Source organism: Mus caroli, unplaced genomic scaffold (genome assembly GCF_978045245.1).
Source record: "Mus caroli unplaced genomic scaffold, Mus_caroli_1 scaffold_17, whole genome shotgun sequence".
In the NCBI taxonomy this organism is placed as follows: domain Eukaryota; kingdom Metazoa; phylum Chordata; class Mammalia; order Rodentia; family Muridae; genus Mus; species Mus caroli.
In genome coordinates, this window is record NW_028227272.1 from 1,596,184 (window position 1) to 1,618,989 (window position 22,806).

Sequence of the window (22,806 nt, forward strand, 5' to 3'; positions counted from 1 at the left end):
GTGTTAAGAGTACAGTCATGTGTGAGGTCCTAGGCACCTACTCCCACTATAATCTGATATATTTGGCTATTGATCCATTGCACACATATTCTTTACAATGTGAAGTGCTGCTGCACAGGGAGGACCATATAAAAGTCAAAGACTGTCCCTGCCTCATAGGAATTTACAGTCTTACAGGTATTTTTAAAAATGTCAGGAGCACAGGTAGCAGAAGTTACAGTATGTTGAGGTCTAAGCGCCAGAGGTTCTTGGCTGAGCTGTAATGGCCAGCATTCGGTGTTTGCACAGAACTGAGCTCAGTGATGGCCAGCATGCTGTGTTTGGACAGAACTGAGTCTTTGGTTCTGGGTAGTAATTGAAAAGATGTGTTGGCTTGGCTTTGAGGAGTTAAATTGGGTAGTGCTCAAAAATGACTTGTTTGTGTGTTTGTTTGAGTCAGGGTTTTCTGTATAACAGTAGTGGACCAGACTGGCTTTGAACTCACAGAGATCTCCTTGCCTCTGCCTCCCAAGTGCTAGGACTAAAAGTGTAACCACTGCCCATCTAGAAATGGAATTTCTAAAGGTTATTTTTGCCATCTAAGTTGTATGTGGTGATCATTGTAGAAATAGAAGATACAAATAAACAGCACATGATTTTTTTTTTTTAAACCCATGTAGGCTTGGAGAGATGGCTTAGTAGTTAAGAGCAGAGCTCTTCTATAGGAGTCAGGTTCCGTTTCTGGCACCCATACTGTGGCTCCATGCATTTGTAATTGTAGTTCCAGGGGATCTGATGTACCCTTCTGACCTCTCTGGGCATATGCATATACATACTGCACATATGAACATGCAGGCAAAACATATAAAAGCCACTCTTTTATTATCATAAATGTTTGTACTTTGTATGCACCATAGCATTCCAGTATGTATACATACTATAAATCATGTAAATCTTTTTGAGTGGGTGGGTTTTATTAGAGTGGAAAGTAGAATCAAGAGTTTTTTTTCTTTTTTGTTTGAGGTTGGAAATCAAGCAATACTATATAGTATGGCCTGGCTTTCGACTTTTTTGTGTGTGTGCATTGGTGTTTTGACTCCTTATATATTTGGGTAAGAGTGTCAGATCTTGGAGTTACAGACAGTTGTGAACTGCTATGTGGGTGCCAGGAATTGAACCCCTATTTTCTGGAAGAACAAACATTCAGTGCTGTTAACTGCTGGGCCATCTCCCCAGCCCTAGAGGATTATTCTTTTGCTTCTGTTTTCCAAGTGCTGAAATAACAGGAATGTACCTTCATACTTGGCTTAGAGACATTTATTTTGAAGCAAGCATCTATTTTTCAGTATTTTTTGCACTCTGAAGTCTTAGCATATAGATTATAATCACTATTAATATTAAAATTCCTTGCCCAAGAACATGGAAAATTTACTTGATTAAAAAAATGTAGGAGTTAGGGGCTGAAGAGATGGCTCAGTAGTTAAGAGACTGACTGCTCTTCCAGAGGTCCTGAGTTCAATTCCCAGCAACCACATGGTGGCTCACAACCATCTGTAATGAGATCTGATGCCCTCTTCTGGTGTGTCTGAAGACAGCTGCAGTGTACTCATATAAATAAAATAAATTAAAAGAATACATGAGTAAACTTACAGAATAAAAGCAAACTTTAGAAGATTACTTGAAAGTATTTAGAATGGTTATTGAGGTCGGCAAACAAAAGAGTCATGACAGTAGACCCTTGAAGGTATGTTTCCAAGGGTAAGGATTCTGTGAATCAGTGTTTGACTTGACAAGTACTATTAAATAAATAAATAATAACATGTTATTATTATTTTATGTATTTTGGTTCCTCTTTCCTTTTCATGAATGCTTGTGCTTGCTAGGCAAGCATTGTACCAGTAGGCTAAGTTCTTAAATCCCTCAAACCATTTTTCTAAAGCCAGAATGGCTGTCAAAAACTTGTACTACATTTTGTGGGAATTTTAAACTTTTTTTTCTTTAAATATGAATTGTTTCATGAATTCACATGTCATCTTTGCAACAGGAGCCTTGCTGGTCTTCTCTGTATCATTCCAGTTTTAATAGGTATGCTGCCAAAAAGAGCACAGCTTTTAACTTAAAAAACTTTGTTTATTTATTTAATGTGTGTGTTTATTTGGCTTGCGTATGTGTCTATGTACCACATGAATACAGTACTATCAGGCCAGAAGAAAGTCTTAGATTTCCTGAGACTGGAGTTGGACATGGCTATGAGCTACCATGTGGATGCTGGGAATTGAATCCAAGTCCTTTAAAGAGAAGTTGGTATTCTTAAGCCCTGAGCTATCATTTTTAACCTTTTTTGAACCTTGACTATTCTAGAAGCATCTTGGAGCCTATTGACCTTTCTTAAAATGTTTTCTTTTCTTTCTTTCTTTCTTTTTTTTTTTTTTAAAGATTTATTTATTCATTTGTATGAGTAACTATAGCTGTTTTCAGACACTCCAGAAGAGGGCATCAGATCTCACTACAGATGGTTGTGAACCACCATGTGTTAGCTGGGAATTGAACTCAGACCTCTGGAAGAGCAGTCAGTGCTCTTAACCACTGAGCCATCTCTCCAGCTCCTCTTAAAATGTTTTCAAGTGTCTACAATAAGCATTACAGAAAGAATCAATTGTATTGAACACAGTTCTGTGGACATTATCTTTAGTAAAGACCCTTTGCTCTATTTGAAGCTCCAGTTTTGGGCCATTATATATATTTGGTCAGGTTTTCTTGAATTGTATTCTCCCTCTGCTTTCTCTCTTTGATGTGTGGTTTTGGAGTTGATCATGCAAGGACTATAATACTAAACTAGGCCCTTAACCCCTTTTTTTCCTTCTGTCTTTTTTTTTTTTTTTAAGATTTATTTACTTCTATTTATATGAGTACACTGTAGCTGTCTTCAGACACACCAGAAGAGGGCATCAGCCCATTACAGCTGGTTTTGAGCCATGTGATTGCTGGGAATTGAACTCAGGACCTTTGGAAGAGTTGTCAGTGCTCTTAACCACTGAGCCATCTCTCTAGCGCCCCCTCCCCTTTCTTTCTTTTTTCCTTCCTTCCTTTCTTTCTTTCTTTCTTTCTTTCTTTCTTTCTTTCTTTCTTTCTTTCTTTCTTTCTTTCTTTCTTTTTGTTTTGTTTTTCGAGACAGGGTTTCTGTATAGCCCTGGCTGTCCTGGAACTTACTTTGTAGACCAGACTGGCCTCAAACTCAGAAATCCACTTGCCTCTGCCTCCTGAGTGCTGGGATTAAAGGCGTGCACCACCACGCTCAGCTTCCTTTTGTCTTTTTTTTTTTTTTTTAAGATTTATTTATTATTATACATAAGTACGCTGTATGTCTTCAGACATGCCAGAAGAGGCCATCAGATCTCATTACGGGTGGTTGTGAGCCATCATGTGGTTGCTGGGATTTGAACTCAGGACCTTCGGAAGCAGTCAGTGCTCTTACCCGTTGAGCCATCTCGCCAGCCCTCCTTTTGTCTTTTTAAGACAAGTTCTTGATGCATTGTGTAGGCTAGCTTTGACTCCACTCTGTGGTCAGGGCTGGCTTTGAAATTGAGATCATTAAGCCTTGGCCTCTCTAGTAGCTAGGATTACAATAAATTGGTACACTTAGTGAAAATCTGTTTTTTACACAGTAAAAAAATGTTTTTCTGTCTTGCTATTTCTGAATAATCGTTTTTATTACATAGTTTAGAAGTGTTGGGTAGTCATTGAGGTTACTTAACCAAGACTATGGCTTTTTGTATGTGTGTGTTTTATTTTTTGTGAAATGATCTCTTTCCAGAAAAAAGATGTCTTGGATCCTTTCAATGATGAAGAAAAAGAAAGGCATAAGGTGGAGGCCCTTGCACGGAAATTTGAAGAAAAATATGTAAGATTTCTATGTTGGGCAAGACAACAGCCTCCTCAGTGAGAATAGTCTCCAAGCATTTTCATGATCATTTAGTGGATAGTCAAAAGTGATCTGGAAATAGATAGTGTTCAGAGGAGACAGAATGCAGCTGTTAAACCAACGTATTAAAGTACGGAACTCTTACGTGGCAGGGCAATGTGTGAGCTAAAGGCGTAAATAAGGCCTTAGAGGACCTTTGTTACAGAGCAGAAGAATCTGTTTTGTTCTTCTTTCTTAGGCCATTTATGCAGATTAAATCTGCTCTATTTCAAGTTTTAGGGGCGGGATTGGACTATGTATGTGTGTGAGAGAAAGAAGAAAGACAGGTTGGGGGTAGTATGTGTTTTCATTGCTTCACAACTTAATCACTAGCTCAAGGCAACATTTAATTGTACTTACCAAAAAGCATGAGATACCTTGCTTTTAAATTTCAGGGTGGAAAGAAACGTAGGAAAGACCGAATCCAGGACTTGATTGATATGGGGTATGGCTATGATGAATCGGATTCTTTCATCGATAACTCTGAGGCGGTGAGTACTTAGTGGTATAATATTGTATGATACTGACAGTGGGGAAGTGGGGTCGTGGTATCTCAGTGTGTCCTCTTTGCACAAGCAGCATTGAGCTTAAGAGGAAGAGACCTCCTAAACCCAGGATTTTTTTTTTATTTGAAAACCTCTTTCTAAAACATGTAATAGCTTGCACATTTGTGATTGAAGAGAGGAGGTCTTAGCATAGTGTCTGAAGAGTGACAGGAAATCCCATTGCATCTCTTAAAATGTGCTCTGTACCTTGGACCATAGAACCAGAAGTGGGAGCTGATGGTATGTTTCCCCTTTAGTATGATGAACTTGTTCCTGCTTCTTTGACTACAAAGTATGGAGGATTTTACATCAACTCAGGAACCTTGCAGTTTAGACAAGCTTCAGAATCTGAAGATGACTTCATTAAAGAAAAGAAGAAAAAATCTCCGAAGGTTAGGATATTCCTTCTTTTGCATTTTAGAAATATATTTTGATGTGACTCTGTGAAATTAGTTGGTTACTCTAGAATATGTAGTCTCTTAGATGCCTCAGGAGACTGGTGGACAGGTACAGGATGTGAACATGGGGATGCTGGTCAGGCCTTAGTCATTTCATCCATGTCTCAAGATGGTCCAGCAGGGTCATGTTTCCAGATAAGTCTTAGGGAGGGCTGTGAACCCACTCCTCCTGACTTTTCCACTGTGGACTTGGAGAGGACTTTAGTTCTGGGGCTGTCACACACTGCATACTGGTCAGCCTTAGTTTGAGTATATTTCAGGGCCTGCCTACCACTGGCCATTACTTAAAATGAGCGGGTTCACCTACAACCAATTCTAGAACAGCCACCATCGCCTTCACTTGGATGTTTGCAGGAAACACTGTGGTTGGAATGTTGTGGGTTCTTGACCCAGGGACTGCTTTGAGAGACAGCTTTTTGTTCATGAAGGAAATGAGATGGGTCTGAAGATAAACACTACATAGAGCAAGTCTAGTGTACTTGCTCTCTGACTCAGGGAATTGTGTAATTGCCTTGTTTTTAATTCTCAGAAGCGGAAGTTGAAGGAAGGTGGTGAAAAGATAAAAAAGAAGAAAAAAGATGACACTTATGACAAGGAGAAGAAATCGAAAAAGTCCAAGTTTTCCAAAACTGGGTAAGAGGGAGCAGCTTTTCACGAGGAAAAGTTCTGGTCTATGAGGGCACTTGAGGGCCCTGGGATACCTGGGCACTGATTTTCCTTCCCTCTCCTCTCCAGCTTCAAAGGAGGCTATAGGGCCTGACTCTCCTCTCCAGTCTCTTCTGACAGGGCTGTTCTGGACAAGTCAGCCATTCTCATCTCTCTCTGTTGGATAGCCTGTGGGCCTGCGTTCCTCTGTCAGTGTCAGCAGCTATTTCTGTCACCATATGATTGCTGATGTTCCTTGTTCTCTTGGCACTCCTCTCTGCCTCTTCTGTTTCTGTTATTTTCTTTTGTTTTCTATGGTCGTGATTCCTCCTTACCCAGTCAGCCTAGCTGCCTTCAAGTTGCTGCTGTTCTCTGCTTTTCATGTGTTCTTCCTTGAAATGGTTTTCCTGCCCCTCCCATTTTTTGCAACTTTTATTTTAGCCTGGTAGTGGTTCTTAAAAAACCCATTGGATATTTAGCATTATATGACACTGTATTCCTAATCTGTATTCATGCTTAAGTTTTGGTCCACCAAGAACAAGTTCTCTTTGCCAGAGGATGGAGGCATGATAACAGAGTGGACTGATAGAACAAAGACTATCATGGAGACCCTTCCCTGGGAGCAGGGATGAAGGCTGCTGCGTTTCTCATGGAGAATCCTACAACCTGAGTAACCAGTTTCCCTCTTGCTTTCAGCTTCACAGCCCTTAATGCCAGTAAGGAGAAAAAGAAGAAGAAGTACTCTGGGTCATTAAGTGTTAGAGAGATGCTCAAGAAATTTCAGAAGGAGAAAGAGGCTCAGAAAAAACGGGAGGAGGAGCATAAACCTGTAGCTGTGTCATCTATAGAGGCTCAGGGCCTGAGGGAGCTGGAGGGCACTTGTGACCCACTGCTCTCACTCTTTGGCTCGACTTCTGACAATGACTTGCTCCAGGCTGCCACTGCCATGGACTCTCTGACGGATTTGGACTTGGAGCAGTTGCTCAGTGAGTCTCCAGAAGGAAGCCCTTTCCGAGATATGGATGATGGAAGTGATTCCCTTGGGGTGGGATTGGATCAGGAATTCAGGCAGCCCTCTTCCTTCCCCGAAGGCCTGCCGATACCCCTGGAGAAGCGTGTTAAGGAGCTGGCTCAGGTATGGTGACATCATATGGCTGGGCTTTTGTGGAAGCCATTTCAGTAGATTGGCATTAGCTCTGCACCTCATGGAGCTTGATGCGCAAGAAATCCTTTGTGAAAGTGTAAGCCTTTCCCAAGTTCTCATTTCATCCCAAGGAGGAAACAGTGTAAGCTTTGCCCACCACGATTCAGTTTTTCACCTTTTTTGGTTCCCTCCACTTCTGGAAATTTTATTTTGGGGACATTTTTCTCTTGTTCTGTTTTCTGCCAATTTCTTTTTTACAACTCCCATTTGCTTTTGTTGATCAGCCCTGATGTTGACAAGCAGGCAACTGAGGTAAAATCTCATCTTTGAATTCTTCCAAAGATTTTGAAAGTTCACTGGTTTGTAAACACATGACGAGCAAGCACATGCTTAGCTGTTAGTGGGTTTTCTTGCTCGGACGTCATCCTTAGTGCTGAGGGGCACCTGGTTGGTGATGAGTGGAAGCTATCCCAGAAAACAGCAAGCAGTCTTTAGCATGGAATAGCCATGCTGCTGTTTTCCTCCTGTATCTGGAGATGATCTCTTGAGTCCTAAGAACTGTCAGTTAAGCGATTTACTACTAGCTATAATCTAACTGTGGATCATGAGTTTTAATACCATTGTCTTGGTTAAAATAGCATTTCCCTGTAGACACTAATTTGGATGGTAGCTCTAAGAGTGTTTGTGCTCAACAGCAGTATGTTTTGAACTAGTGGTACTTACAGCATTTTCAGAATCACTTATGTGACTATTTCAAGTTTCAGAACAGTGTAAAACATCAGCTTCAGTATAAATGTTTTGTTTTCTCACCTAGAGAAGACATTTGAACACAGTGTACAAAGCAAACAAAACACCTTATTCATAGCTATAGTTTCTTCTTGTTAGCCTATGTGTGGTATATCTAAGTGTTCTTGAATGTAACGCTTTAATGAATTGTGACATGTCAGGGACTCAGTTATCTGACTATGACATTGAAGGAAGAGGAATTGAATCTTCACTTGGCATATTTGAGCATATTGTCTTGTTGCTCAGAATTTATGTTTAAAAAAATGACTTCTTGTTCTTTTCAGTGCTTTGATTTGTAAGCACATTGTTTTGTAGTCTCTCAAAGACTTGTTAACTAAGTTAAGTGAGACCAAGTGATAGTAGACCATTGTTTATTTTAACAGAAAAGTCAGACACAAGTCCTAGTCACGTGCTCACTGCCGTGGTAGGTTGTGGTCAGAGTAGTAGCCTGTTATTTCACCTTTCTGGGAAAAGATGTAGTGGAGATGAAGTGCCACACCTGAAACAGTGTTGAACTGTGCTACAAGAAAGCTCTGGGTAGACATGCTATCTGGTAAGTTGTCTCTCCTGAATAATGGCTCCTTTACAGGATACATTACAGATTTTGCTGTACCTGGAGCCCTTCATATATGTGCATGGGTGTCTGGGTACCTGGTCCTTTGTGATAATTTGTATGGAAAGGTTGTCTTTCCAGAGAAGAATGTATTTAGACATAGAAGAACATTACATAGAGTTCCTAAAGCCACACATGGTTATTTGTATCCTTAATAAAGAATTCTGTGCAGGATCTTGAAATGAACACAGCATTTTAAAAATTAAATTTGAGGGGGCTGGAGAGATGGTTCAGCAGTTAAGAGCACTAACTGTTGGTCCAAAGGTCCTGAGTTCAATTCCCAGCAACCACATGGTGGCTCACAACCATCTATAATGGAATCCGATGCCCTCTTCTAGTGTGTCTGAGGAAGTGATGGTATATTCATATACATAAAATTTAAAAATCAATTAAATTTGATAGCTAGGCATGGTGACACTCACTTATAATCCCAATCATTGAGAGGTGGTGACTTCCCTAAATTTATTTTCTTTCCTTATTCTTTTTTAAAAATAAGATTAGGTAGATTTTAAATCTTGACTTTAGGTGAGATACATGTCCATTTCTATTGCTTAAATTTGAAAACGAATGCTAAAACTTGGGCTTAGCTACATAGTATTCCTGACTATGCTGGTTAAGTGGCTCTTTTCTGATCTTGCCTAAGCTTATACTTGTGACTGCATTCAGCCAGCACATAGGTCATATACTGGCTAGATCTCCCTATCAAGGGTTTCTGAGATCATGGTAGTCTCACTAGTTACTCCACCTTACCTTAGAATTGGAATCCTGCTTCAGTCTCCAAAGTAACTGGGATTATGAGTGTATGCCAGCAATCCCAACTTCAGTTGGTCTTTAATTTGGGTTTATTTAAAATGTAGCACCTAAGTAATTCACTATAAAGCCAGATCCTCCAAGATGCAGTTTAAAAGACTTCAGAAAAAAAAATTTTTTTTAAAGGTTATACAGTCAGAAAGCTTTTGAAGTACTGGAGAAATGGCTTAATATCTAAAAATAAAATTTGTAGCCTGGTATGGTAGTACATGCCCCTGTAATTGTAGCTCTTAGGGAGCAGAGGCTAGAGAGACAAGAGGTAAAGGATAGGAGTGAGAAGGGCAGATCAGTGGCTAAGAATGCTAGTTGCACAACCATTGAGGACCTGAATTTTGGATCCTAGCACTTACATAACAAGCTAAGTGTGGTCTATTATGTGCCTATAACCTTAATGCTCTCAGGGTGGGGTGGAGCAGAAGGATCCGTAGGCTTAGTGACTAAAAGCCTAACCCAGAATACTGAATTCCAGGAATAAGGCAGAGAGTGATTGCAAAGGACAGTTGATGTGCTCCTTTGGTGTCTTGTGTGCACACACAAGTACCTACATACACACAAAATACATATAAACAGAGTTCAAGTTCATCCTTTGGTTAATAAAACCCTGTTTCAGAAAAGTAATATATATCTGCAAACTTAAACTGTTGCTGCGCTGATGAACAACGTGACGTTTGAATATCTGTTTAAGGAGTGAGATTGAATTAACTAAGGATACTTTTGGGTCTGAGAACTAGTAGTATAAATTTAAACAAAACAATAGCTTGTCTGGGGAGATAATGAAGTGCTTGCTACACAAGCATGAGGACACAAGTTTTGATTCCCCAGAATCCTTGGATAGTAAGCCATGGTGCCTAAGACACAACAGCTGAGGTGGTCTGCTAGCCAGTATTTGTACCAGTACACACCTGCACACTTACGTACACACACCACACAGGATTCAGTTTTATTTTCTTCCTACATTAACTAAGGCTGTAGCTCAGTGGTACAGGGCTTGAATAGCATATATGAGACCCTGTATTCTCTCTCCAGCAATGCAAGGGTGAGGGGAGCAAACTAACCCAAACACAGAAACAAAACCCCCAATATCAAAGTAATAGAATCCCACTGCTCTAGAAAAGCACCAAGATTGAATCTGAATGCTTTTTTAAAAGTATACGAAATTGCACATGCCCTTTAGCCATGCATAGTAGCTTATGCCTGTAGTCCTAGCACCCAGAAGTCAGGATTGCAAGTTTCAGGGCAGTCTGGGAGATATTGTAAGTTCAAAGCTGGCCTTAGATACACCGCAAGACTCTATCTTTTAAAAATTAATAAGTAAAATAAGTTAATTTAAAAATAAAATCCACACTGGACAGTGGTGGCACATGTCTTTAATCCTAGTACTAGGAAGGCAAAGGCAGGCAAATCTCTGAGTTTGAGGCCATCCTGGTCTACAGAGTGAGTTCCAGGATAGCCAGGGATACACAGAGAAACCCTGTCTCAATAAAATAAAATAAAATAACAAATAGACTGCATATGTCCTTTATTCCACTGTCCAGTGTTTATGTTATACCTTTAATCTGTTTTCTATGGGCTATCTTTTCGACAGGGTATCCTTAGAAGTTTGAATTTTATATAGTTTCTCCACATTCATTTCTGATTAGTCAATATTTAATTTTTTCCATCTAGTTTGCCTTCTTAAAATTGTCTGTTCATATGTTTTCTTTTTTTTTTTACTCATTCAGTGGACCTTTGATTTGATAGTTGTAATGAATACAATGGCATAGATTCAAGTTCTTATCCTCCATGATCTTGTCATGTAAACAGACAATAGAGAGGTAGACAACTGGCTGAAATACAGAACAAATGAAATACCTTCAGTCTTCTTTGGATGGCTAACCAGAGGGCTAGGGAGACAGCCAGACTGAGTGGAGATCAAAGAGTAGCTCTGAGGACTCAAGACCAGAGTCCAGAGTGTTGATTAGACTGGTCTTCACGGCAAGAGGCCCTTGTCATAAAGTAGGGCAGAGCTGAGTGTGAGTCACTGACAGTGGGGTCCTCACAGAGTATGGTAGGAGACAAGAGCAGAAGTGGATGGCTAGTGGCAGATGGTGGAAAACCATATGTCATGGTTGGGTTTGAGTCTCAGCTGGAAAAGAACCCTTCTAGGGATCTAAGGAAGTTAGATGTTTTAAGAAGCCTAAGGTGCAGGTATGAGTAGGAACCTAGGAGGTCAAGCAAGCAAGTTTTAATAAGTTGCTTGCTTACCCAAGGCCACTCAACTACTCCTTTACAGAAGCAATTGGAGTGATGTAAAGGTAATTGGAAGTACTAGTCCAGAGTTCAGAAGCGAAGGTTCAGGACTTAGAGGCTTAGATTTGAGGGATCTGCTGAGATGTAGAAGCCTGAGCATCAGGAGTTAAAGGTCAGTATCAGCTTTTGAACTTTGTTTCTGGTGGGCAGGGTATAAAGGACATAGTAGAATAGGCAAGTGGAGTGGTCAGAGGAGCCAGGAGGACCCAGAGATTGCAATTACAAGAAGGCAGAAGAGTAAAGATTTATATATCTTTATCAGAGAGTCACCTTGTTGTCCCCATTTTGTATAAAGTTTGATTTCAGAAACTATATTTTGCCTTAGTTTCTAGGTCAGCATCTTTTTGTTCAGGCCAGTGATTCCCAACCCTCTTTTCTCATTAGAGTCACCATGAGGCAAGTTGAGAGAGATCTGATGTTTGGGCTACTTGTCAAGAACATACATTCTTCAGTTCCAACTCCCAAGATTATGTTTTGATTGGCCTGGGGCAGGGAAACCTGCCTAGGTAACTTCCATGTGCAGCTAAGAGTGAGAACTACCAGGATTAGTCTTTGCTGTGGGATCTCTAGACTTGTTCTTCAAGTTGTCATCTTTAGTATCACATATTATTTCAGGAGTCTGGGTGTGGGATACTGTACAGATTTTCAAAGGATCTCCTTTAAGTGCTGAAGCCACACAGTCATTTTTTTTTTCTAATAGGCTTCTCTCTGGGTACTGAGTATGACTGTAGTACCCAGTATTTTTATTACTTTTCATTATTTTTTGATACATAAAAGTCTTTAAATCAGCAGGTCTTACTTAACCCATAGGTTGCAACTCTTTCTTAGAGTCACCTAAAACCATCGATATTTGCATTATGATTCACAGCAGTAGCAAAGTTACAGTTACAAAGTAGCAATACAAATAGTTTTATGATTGGGGATCACCACAACATGAGGAATTGTGTTAAGAGGGTGCAGCATTAGGAAGGTTGAGAACTGCTGCTTTAAATCTGAGAGGTTTGCTGAAGATCTTAGTTGTTTTTCTACCATTGACAGTATAGAAATCCCAATTTACAGGGTGGTTGGTAAGGGCCTGCACACAGAACCTAGACAGCTGGCTGAGTTGGTCTCTAGCCAGATGTCTCAGGATTACTTCTTTCTTTCCATGATTAATATGGTTCCAAGAAACTCAACCCACAGATGCTGCATCAGCTTTGGGATGACCTTCTCTGGGGCTGGGCAGTAGTCAGGAAGATAGCAGAGTGTTTTGTCGGCAGGGGCTCTTTGGGAGCAATGACCCCGTGCCTGCTGGTGAATGTGAGGGATGCATGGGAAAGGGCACTAATACATTACTGTTACTGTCTCCTGTGAATCAGGCTGCCAGAGCTGCTGAGGGAGAGAGCAAACAGAAATTCTTCACTCAAGATATTAATGGCATCCTGCTGGAGTGAGTACCATCTGTTTGTTTGTCTCTGCTCTCCTATTTAAAATGAAACAGGGACATTGCATCTATCTCCATAAATGATAGACCTTACTAATCTTCAGCAACAGACATTATTAAAATGATATAATACATGTATTGTCATAGTTGGAAGAGGATTTCTTGACAAGTATGCGATGAAAAAAGAGAATGCAGAAGAATGAATGACAGTCTGGTGACCTCAGGTCCACTGGAGTTAGGTGCCTCTCAGGGTTCCTCCACGTTTTCACTTGTGCTGCCATTTCTCTTCATCCCGTCATGCTTTGCCCAGAGTCCCAAAAACCTGAGGTACTTGGTTGTCTGAACTAATTAATAAGGACAACAGCAAGCATACAAAGCTAAGCCATGTCAGGCCACAGCTTTGCAACCTTTTTCCTGGTTGTATTAGGTAGCAGAAGCAGCTTGATGCTCAACAGCAGGGTTTTGCTTATGTAATAACAGTTGTCAAGGCTTGGATGTTTCCACAAATGGCCTCTACTGAGTAGAATGTGGATGAACCTTTTGGCTCAGCACAGGGTCAAAGAGCACCTTGAGGATCAGGTGAGAGTTTTGTGTCAATAAAGAGCCTGCTTGATTGTGTCATATAAAGAAAGCTCAGGCTTTTTCTGTTTGTTTGGCTGGAGTCACTAGAGAGTGAGGATTTTCCTGATCTCATGATCATGGATAGAATTAGTAACTGAAAATCAAAATGTGGAGAAGGCTGGAAAGATGCTCTAGTGCCTATAAGAACTTGACATTGCTCTCACAGAGGACCTGGTTTTGGTTCCTAGTACCTAGATGGTGGCTCACAACTGTCTTTAACAACCTGACTTTTTAACTTTAGGTCCAGGGGATCCAGTGCCCTCTTAAGGTTTCCATGGTCACCAGGCATTCACATGGGACAGACATACGCATATAGGCAAAACACTTTGCATAAAAGAAAAATAAATCTTCAAAATGCTGTCAGGAAATATTTCCTGCCAACTCCAAGCATTTTGTTACTTTCACTTTTAAAACTTTCATATTTTCTTTGTTTATGAAATTTAATACTCCTATCTTTTTGTCTTTGGTTTTGTTTTCTTGACTACCTTTGACTTGCTCTTATCCATGACCTAAGAGCCTTGATTCTTTTTTCCTAGCCAAGTTGTTCAGCTCGAAAGTTTTTCTTGTTGCTGGAGATTTTATCACTGTGGCCACATGGTTGGTTACATTGTGTGACTATCAACCTACTTTTGGTGCCTAGCTTTCTTCTCCAGTCTGCAACCTAAGGAAGAGGAAACTTGCAGTGAGCTGCAGGCCATTGATGACTGTGTTGTGTTCTTCAGCATAGAGGTGCAAACTCGGGAGCTGACTAGCCAAATCCGTTCTGGGGTGTTTGCCTATCTGGCTTCATTCCTGCCCTGCAGCAAGGATGCTCTAGTCAAGCGTGCTCGGAAACTTCACCTCTACGAACAGGTGGGTGGCAGAGTCTGCCTAAGGATCCCATCTGCTGCACTATCTCCTTCTGATAGCCCATTATGAGTCCTCAGTGTAAGACTGGTTCATGAGCCAAGCCTGTACTGTGTCCTTTTTTTGTAGGGTGGGCGCCTGAAAGAGCCACTCCAGAAGCTCAAGGATGCCATAGGTAGGGCTATGCCTGAGCAGGTAGCCAAGTACCAGGATGAATGCCAAGCACACACACAGGCAAAGGTTGCTAAGTAAGTATGTCCCATCTCACTTGAGTATCATCTTTCTGTATTATCTTCCTGTATCTCCTACTTCCTCTTAAAATTACTTGTATATATGTGAGTTGTCTGTGTAATGTGCATGAACTTGCAGAATCCAGAAGACAGTCATATGCCCTGAAGTTGTTAAAGGTGATTGTGAGCTCGGGTGCTGGAAACTGAATTTGGATCCCCTGCAAGAGCAGTATATGCTTTTAAACTCTGAGCTATCTCTCCAGGTTCCTGTTTCTTCTTTTCACACTCCTCCAACACTTTTTACATTGCTCCTTCATGTGTGCTGTTATCCATGTAGGGAGCCCATGTGCTTTATGTAGGGCGTGGGTGGTTAGATAAAGATGGTGTTAGGTGTTGGCTTGATTCATCGGTGCTTTAGACAAATGAAAGAACCTCAGGAATTATTATTCTTTCCTTATAGGTTAGGTTATATGAAGATAGTTTTTGTTGAGTTTCTCTAGGCAATGTAGCACTTTCTGGTCTTAAGGAAAGTGCTGTAGAAGGGAGGAGTGGGAAGCTGGTGGGCAGGAGGACCTCAGAATTCCTTCTATTCCCTCTATAGGATGCTGGAGGAAGAGAAAGACAAGGAGCAGAGAGAACGGATTTGTTCTGATGAAGAAGAGGATGAAGAAAAGGGGGGCCGGAGAATAATGGGACCCCGGAAGAAATTCCAGTGGAATGATGAAATCAGGTGTGCACAAACTGGGACCTTGCATCATTGGAGGGTTTGTGAGGCCAGTGTCTGAGCCTGTTCCCATAGCTAAAGAAGGTTAGGGTTGGGCTGGTGAGATGGCTCAGCAGGTAAGAGCACCCAACTGCTCTTCCAAAGGTCCTTAGTTCAAATCCCAGCAACCACATGGTGGCTCACAACCATCCGTAACAAGATCTGACTCCCTCTTCTGGTGTGTCTGAAGACAGCTACAGTGTACTTACATGTAATAAATAAATAAATCTTTAAAAAAAAAAAGTAACACAAATAATTTAAAAAAAAAAAGAAGGTTAGGGTTGATTACTTCCATGGGTTGCTGAAAGCACACAGTGGCCACTGTGAAACAGCTTTTGGGGTGCTGGGAGGTTGCTGATTTCTCTCTGCTCCTTAGGGAGCTTCTGTGCCAGGTGGTGAAGATCAAGCTGGAGAGCCGTGATCTGGAGAGGAACAGCAAGGCCCAGGCCTGGGAGGACTGTGTGAAAGCTTTTCTGGATGCTGAGGTCAAGCCTCTCTGGCCCAAAGGCTGGATGCAGGCCAGGTGAGGTCTTTGTGCTGATGCAGGGAAGTCTGGCCTGACTGGGATGATCCCTGCCCCATAGGTTGCTATCTTATTGATTCCATTCTGATGTCACTTGAGTACTTAGGGTCATACTGGGATCTATAAAGGAGTCGTCTTAATCTATAAGAGGGATCTTATTTGTGGAGTTCAGTTCTTGTAAGTCCTCATCCCACTTTAGTTGGAAGATTAGTTGCATTCTCTTTTCCTCACAGTATGAACTTTGTTGTTTGATGCAATGGCTGCACCAGAGGCTAAGAGATGGAAGTCATCTTAGGGACTTCCTCATGGTTCCAAAAAGTTTCCTTCACAAGGAGCCACGGTGCTGATTCCATGCTGGAGCTTAGTGTTGAGCTTGTATCCAGGAGCTCCTTCATGTGTGTTGTCATCATGTAGGGAGCCCATGTGCTTTCTGTAGGGTGTGGGTGCTTAGAGAAAGATGGTATAAGGTGTTGGCTTGATTCATTGGTGCTTTAGACATGAAATTTTCATCTTTCCTTACAGTTAGGGTATTTTCATTCTTTCCTTACAGTTAGGTTATATGAAGATAGTTTTTATTGAGTTTGGGGGGGGGCATGCTATATGTGCTACTTCATATTTTTTCCTTAGGTGGATTTAAATAGCACCACTGCCTTAGGGAACTTGTGGCTATGATAGGTTGCAACAAAGCCATTGACTTTCTTGATGGCTATACATAAGTTGGTGAGGCCATATTAGGCCTCCTCAGCTGGATTAAGTGCCACTAAGTACCCGAGCCTTCAGGAACAATCTAGGAGCAGAGTTGTGGTATAGCGGGGTAGATATGATATCCCAGCCCTTTGTCTTTCAGGACTCTATTTAAGGAGAGCCGACGAGGCCATGGACACCTGACATCACTTCTGTAAGTACCTCAGAATTTTATTTTTTGGGGCACTGCTATTTTAATCTTTTCCTGTGGATGTCTTCTGAATCATTTCTGTGTTCCTTTCTTTGAACAGGGCCAAGAAGAAAGTAATAGCTCCCTCAAAGATCAAGATGAAGGTGAGTCAGCCTGTTTGGGCCATGTGCCAACTGTCCTGAAGCTATGTTCAGGAAATCTCCTGAGTGATTGTGGCACTCTTGAAGGAGGCAGCCATCTGAGCTGGGCCACATAACTCTAGCTGCAGTTTTCCCGACATTACTCAGCCAGCCCAGGTCTTGTGGTTGTGGGACTCAAGAATCAGAAGCAGCCCCAAGAGTGCAGTGCAAGGCCACTGTAAATGTGAAGGTCACTTGTAGGTAGTCTTCTTAAGACGTATAGTCTTGCTGTGGAACTGTGAAGTTTGTAGCAGTAGCAGGGAGAAGTTGCTGTTAGTTACCTGGGAGAACCACAGGGAAGTAGTGGATGGAACACAGTAATGTGATAACCATCTTACACATCACAGAAATCTCTCAGCAGAGACCTTTGGTACTTGCCAGAGGAATTCGCTTAGCCCTGCTTAAAGAGATTGTGAGATCAGATGTTTATTCCTGAGTATCTGGAAAGTTCCTAAAATCTGTGAGAACATACTGTGTTAAGTACTGGGGATACAGGAGCAATGAGATAGATCCTTTTCAGTTCCCATTAGAACGGCTAGGAGACAAGTATTGTGAAAAATTAGAGGAAAAGAAGTTAATGGAAAGTAATTCTCATCAGTGGTGGCACACGCCTTTAATCCCATCACTTGGGGTGCAAAGGAATGCAATCTCTGTGAGTTCTAGGACAGCAAGGGCTACATAGAAAAAACGTTTTAGAAAGGGGAGAAAAAAAAACCAAAGCAAAACCCTACCAAAAGCAACTTGGAAAAGAAAAGGTTTATTTTGTCTTACAGCTTATAGTCCATCATCCAGGGAAGTTAGGGCAGAAACTCAAGCAGGGCAGGAGCCTGGAGACAAGAACGATACAGAGGCCCATAGAGAAGTGCTGCTTGTTCCTTACGGCTTATTTAGCCTGCTTTTTTAAAATTAATTAATTAATTAATTAATTAAATTTTACATCTTGACTGCACTTTCCTCTCTTTCGTCTCCTCCCAGTCCCCTTGCCCCCCAATCCACTTTCCTTTGTTTTTCTTCAGAAAAGGAGAGGCCTCCTATGGATATCAAGCAGCCCCGGCATATCAAGTTGCTGGAAGACTAGGCATATCCTCTCTATTGAGGCAGCCAAGTAGGAGGAAAGGGTCTCAAAGGCAGGCAACAGCAGTCAGAGACAGCTCCTGCTCCCACTGTGAGGAGACTCATGTGAAGACCAAGCTATTCAGTTGTAACATATATGCAAAGGGCCTAGGTCAGTCCTATGCAGGCTTCCTGGTTGGCAGTTTAATCTTTGTGAGCTTGTGTGGACTCAGGTTAGTTGATTCTATGGGTTTTCTTATGGTGTCCTTGACCCCTCTGGCTCCTACTTCCCTTCTGTAGGATCCTCAAGCTCTGCCTAATATTTGGCTGTGGATCTCTGTATCTGTTTCCATCAGTTGTTGGGCGAAGCCTCTGATGATGATTATGCTAGGCTCCTATTTGCAAGTATAACAATATCTTTAGCTTGGGCTCTCTTTTATGGCATGGGACTGAAGCTCAACCTGTGGTTGGTTGGCTACACCTTCAATTTCTGCTCTATCTTACCCCAGCACATCTTGTAGGCAGGACAGATTGTAAGTTGAAGGTTTTATGGCTAGATTAGTGTCCCAGTCCCTCCATTGGAAGTCTTGCCTGGTTACAGGAGATGGCCAGTTTATCAGCCTGCTTTCTTATGGCACTCAAGACCATCAGTCCAGGAGTGGCACTGCTCATAGTGAACTGGGCCTTCCTACGTCAACCATTAATCAAGAAAATGTGGGCTAGAGAGATGGCTCAGTGGTTAAGAGCTCTGGCTGATCTTCCAAAGGTTCTGAGTTCAGTTCCCAGCAACTACATGGTAGCTCATAACCATCTGTAATGGGATCTAGTGCTCCCTTCTGGTGTGTCTTAAGACAGCTACAGTATACTCATACATAAAATAAATAAAATAATTCAAAGAAAGAAAACCAACCCCCCTCCCCCCCAAAAAAAAAATCAAGAAAATGCACACAGGCCAATCTCAGTTAAGATTACTTCTTCCAAATTGGGCTTGTATTAGGCAGTTGATATACAACTAGCAAGTACAGGGAGTAAACCTTGTAGTATTTCAGAAACTAAAAGAAGAAAAGTTTTGCTGTGGGCATGTGTGTACTTAGCAACAAAGAATGCTAGCCTAAAACCAGTCTCCACCAGCTAGATAGATATGACCAGATAGTACTACAAGTCAAAGCACACATGGTGCCTACACTCATCCATCACTTGTCTTGTAATTACCCAGTAAGCTTGACTTCACATGTTGACATCCTCATAACAGGCCACTATTGGCATCTTTGAGTCCATCTAACTACGAGCATTTCCATTTTCCTTCAGGAATCATCTGTTAAGCTTGACAAAAAAGTTTCTGTCCCATCAGGACAGCATGGTGGTCCCACTACTTTGCTCTCAGAGCATCAGGGCGGAGGCCTGAACACTGGGGCAAACAGCAGGGAGCATCCATCCCAGGCAACTTGTGGCCTCACTGACTCTGTTTCTGTCACGCTGGAGGACTCCCTGGAGGAAGACCTCGTCAGGAATCCAGCCTCCTCTGTTGATGCTGTGTCTAAGGAGCTGGCTATGTTGAACAGCAGAGCAGCCAACAGTTCCGAATTCACACTGCCTGCACCCTCCAAAGCACCAACAGAAAAAGTTGTTGGTGTTTTGTGTACAGAAGAGAAACGGAACTTTGCAAAGCCCAGCTCTTCTGCACCACCCCCCACGAATGCTCTGCAGTCACCTCTCAATTTTCTGGCTGAGCAGGCTCTAGCACTGGGGCAGTCCTCTCAGGAGAAAAAGCCAGAGGGTTCTGGCTTCAAAGAGCTATCCTGTCAGGCTCCCCTTAGCAAGGGTGTGCCTGAATTACACCCGTCCAAAGCAAAGCACCACAGTTTGCCACGGCCGTCTCATGGACCCCAGGCAGCAGCTCCTGTGCCTGGACCCCAAGTCAAAGTCTTTCATGCAGGCACTCAACAGCAGAAAAGCTTCACACCTCCATCCCCATTTGTCAACAAGCTGCAAGGCCCAAAGGCCACCTCTCCACAGTGTCATCGCCCCCTCCTGCAGCTGGTAAAGACAGCAGCCAAAGGCCAGGCATTCCATGCCACTATGCCAGCCTCCTCTGGAAGTTCACCAGCCTCCAGCAGCAGTACCCATAAGACGACAGCCTCAAACTCTACCACCATCAGCCATCCAGCAAAGCTGCACCCCAACAGCTCTGTGGGGCCATCTTATAAGAATAACCCCTTTGCTGGCTCAGTTTCTAAACATGGGGCTTCTTCTAGCAGCCCATCGCCCGGAGGAGGAGCCCAAGTGCAGAGCTCTGTTTCTGGGGCCTCGCTCCCGGGGGTGCAGCCTCCCTCAGCAGGACAGCCTGCTAGCCGAGCTGCCCCAAGTTCTGCTGTGAAAAAAACACCTGTTACTCAGAAGCTGACCCTTGTAGCTCCGCCTGGAGGTCCAAATGGAGACTCTGGTGGTGGGACCCAGGGAGTGGCAAAATTATTGACTTCCTCCCTGAAGCCTGCAGTTAGTAGTGTGACATCGTCTACCTCCATGCCAGTGAGTATTCCAACCTTGCAACCTTCCCCAGCTGCAAGGTTTTGGGAATAAGGTTGGTTGTCTGTCTCAGGTCTGTAAAAGTGGTCTGAAAGAGAAAGGCAGATGATGACAGTTAAATGAGATTAGATACTGGGGGGAGTACTGGGTTTTCTGTTTAGTCTCACTTTAGCTGGTGGATGGAGGACTGGTATAGCCTCAATGTCTTAGCAGAGAAACTGGGAGGGAGGGAAAAAGAGAGGGAACATCTTTTCCTAGAACCTGACTTTGCACTGTGACTCAAAGATGGAAATACCTTCAGCTATTAGGTAGCAGTTAGAATGTGTTTATACCTCAGTACAAAGTGGCAGTACCTTTTGGTTGCAATTCTCTGATTAGCTTGAAGAGTCTCTGTAGAATAAGGTGACTTGACAGAGCCTAGCAGGGAAGGTGTAGGGTGTGTGTGTATGTAAAATTAGAAGTTTGGCCAAGGGCAGTGTTGCACATCTATAATCCCATAGATAGAAGCAAAATCAGGAGTTAAAAGCAAGACTTGGCTACATATCTACAAACTGAGACCAGCCAGGATACATAAGGCCCTGTCTTAAATTGAAAAGAGGTCTAGAAAGATAGCTCAGCAGGTAAAAGGAAAAAGGCACATAGACCAGGACACCGGGCTATGGTGGCAGTCACATCTTTACTCCCAGCACTTGGGAGCCAGGCAGAGGCAGGTGGATCCCTGAGTTCCAGGACAACCAGAGCGACACAGAGAAACCTTGTACGGGGGTGGGGGTGGGGTGGGGTGACATTACCTCTCTTGAAGAGTGCCTGAGTTTGGTACCCACCACCCACATCGGGTAGCTCATAAGTGCCTGTAAGTCCAGTCTGCAGGAGCTCTGAAGCCTCTGCTCTCCTTTGGCACACATAAACACACACATAAATGTAAATGTAAATATAAATATACACACACACGTATATGCATATATATCCCTATACATGCACATAATTAAAAATAATTGATAAAGTTTGGAGCTGTGAAGAAAGGATGGACCATCTAAAGACTGCCATATCCAGGGATCCATCCCATAATCAGCTTCCAAACGCTGACACCATTGCATACACTAGCAAGATTTTGCTGAAAGGACCCAGATATAGCTGTCTCTTGTGAGACTATGCCGGGGCCTAGCAAACATAGAAGTGGATGCTCACAGTCAGCTAGTGGATGGATCACAGGGCCTCCAATGGAGGAGCTAGAGAAAGTACCCAAGGAGCTAAAGGGAACTGCAACCCCATAGGTGGAACAACAATATGAACTAACCAGTACCCCAGAGCTCTTGACTCTAGCTGCATTTGTATCAAAAGATGTCCTAGTCGGCCATCACTGGAAAGAGAGGCCCATTGGACTTGCCAACTTTATATGCCCCAGTACAGGGGAATGTTAGGGCCAAGGGGTGGGGGTGGGTTGGTGGGGGACTGGGGGGGGGGAGTGTATTGGGGACTTTTTGGATAGCATTGGAAATGTAATTGAGGAAAATACCTAATAAAAAAAAAAGGAAAACAAATAATTGAAAAGTGAAAGGAAAGCTTGAACACAGGTTGGGAACTTGGAAGCTTTTTCTTTACCTGTATATTTAGAAAATTGTAGACAGGTTGTTCTAGCAAGGTCTTGATTCTTTCTCCCTACCACTACATAGAGTGACTATGCACACTAGTTTCCAGGGGAAAATGGTATATACACACGTGTGTTTGCTTGAGTAGTGGCACATGAGTGTTATGTGTATGTGTTGTGTTCAGTCTTTATCTTCTGTCTTGTTTGAGACAGGGTCTCATTGTTCACTGCTGCATACACCAGGCTAACTGGCCCTTGAGCTTACAGGCCTTCTCATCTTATAGGTGTCCTGGTTATAGGCTCATGCTAACATACTCAGTTTTATATGGGTTTTGAGAATTCAAACTTAGGCCTCAGGGCTCAGGCTCTATCAGTGGTAGAGCACCTATCTAGCATACACAAGGCACTACACTACTGCTAGAACAAAAGAGGAAAATGGGGCCGGGCGGTGGTGGTGCACGTCTTTAATCCCAGCACTCGGGAGGCAGAGGCAGGCAGATTTCTGAGTTCAAGGCCAGCCTGGTCTACAAAGTGAGCTCCAGGACAGCCAGGGCTACACAGAGAAACCCTGTCTCGAATAAACCCCAAAAAAAAAGGAAAATGGGAAATCATTGATTGACAGTATCATTAATTGATGGCCTTGACAGTGTATCACCATGGCTGGTGATACAGATCAGTTATTACAATGTGTGACTAGCTTGTATGAAGCCATGACTTGATCCCCAGCACCATACAAATTGGGCGATGGTACATACTTGTAACTCCAGCACTGGGAGATAAAGTGAGCCAGATCCGATGTTCAAGGTCATCCTCAGCTACATAATAGGTCAGTGTGGGCCTATTATGACACCTGTCTCAAAAATAGAAAAAGCACTTTGGGCCCTTCGATTGAAGTTTGTAGCCATGGTGAGGATCTCTGTCAGGTAGGG

At 42.6% G+C, this 22,806-nt stretch overlaps 1 protein-coding gene and 1 non-coding gene across 7 annotated transcripts in view; one reads left to right on the plus strand and one right to left on the minus strand.

Moving 5' to 3' along the window:
• Ubn1 (ubinuclein 1) overlaps positions 1–22,806 on the plus strand; it is a 37,642-nt gene that overhangs the window by 8,556 nt on the left and 6,280 nt on the right. For all 6 annotated transcript variants that reach the window (XM_021185597.3, XM_021185599.3, XM_021185601.3 and 3 more), the window contains 13 exons: positions 3,794–3,880; positions 4,336–4,431; positions 4,743–4,877; positions 5,473–5,576; positions 6,285–6,723; positions 12,589–12,659; positions 13,997–14,126; positions 14,250–14,368; positions 14,952–15,080; positions 15,490–15,636; positions 16,484–16,534; positions 16,632–16,674; positions 19,072–20,292. In XM_021185597.3, coding sequence (XP_021041256.1) covers positions 3,794–3,880; positions 4,336–4,431; positions 4,743–4,877; positions 5,473–5,576; positions 6,285–6,723; positions 12,589–12,659; positions 13,997–14,126; positions 14,250–14,368; positions 14,952–15,080; positions 15,490–15,636; positions 16,484–16,534; positions 16,632–16,674; positions 19,072–20,292 — 2,772 coding nt within the window. The remainder of the gene's footprint in view (positions 1–3,793; positions 3,881–4,335; positions 4,432–4,742; positions 4,878–5,472; positions 5,577–6,284; positions 6,724–12,588; positions 12,660–13,996; positions 14,127–14,249; positions 14,369–14,951; positions 15,081–15,489; positions 15,637–16,483; positions 16,535–16,631; positions 16,675–19,071; positions 20,293–22,806) is intronic.
• On the minus strand, positions 1,978–2,085 carry LOC115029689 (U6 spliceosomal RNA). Its single transcript, XR_003835238.1, has one exon. It is a non-coding gene; the product is annotated as a U6 spliceosomal RNA (small nuclear RNA).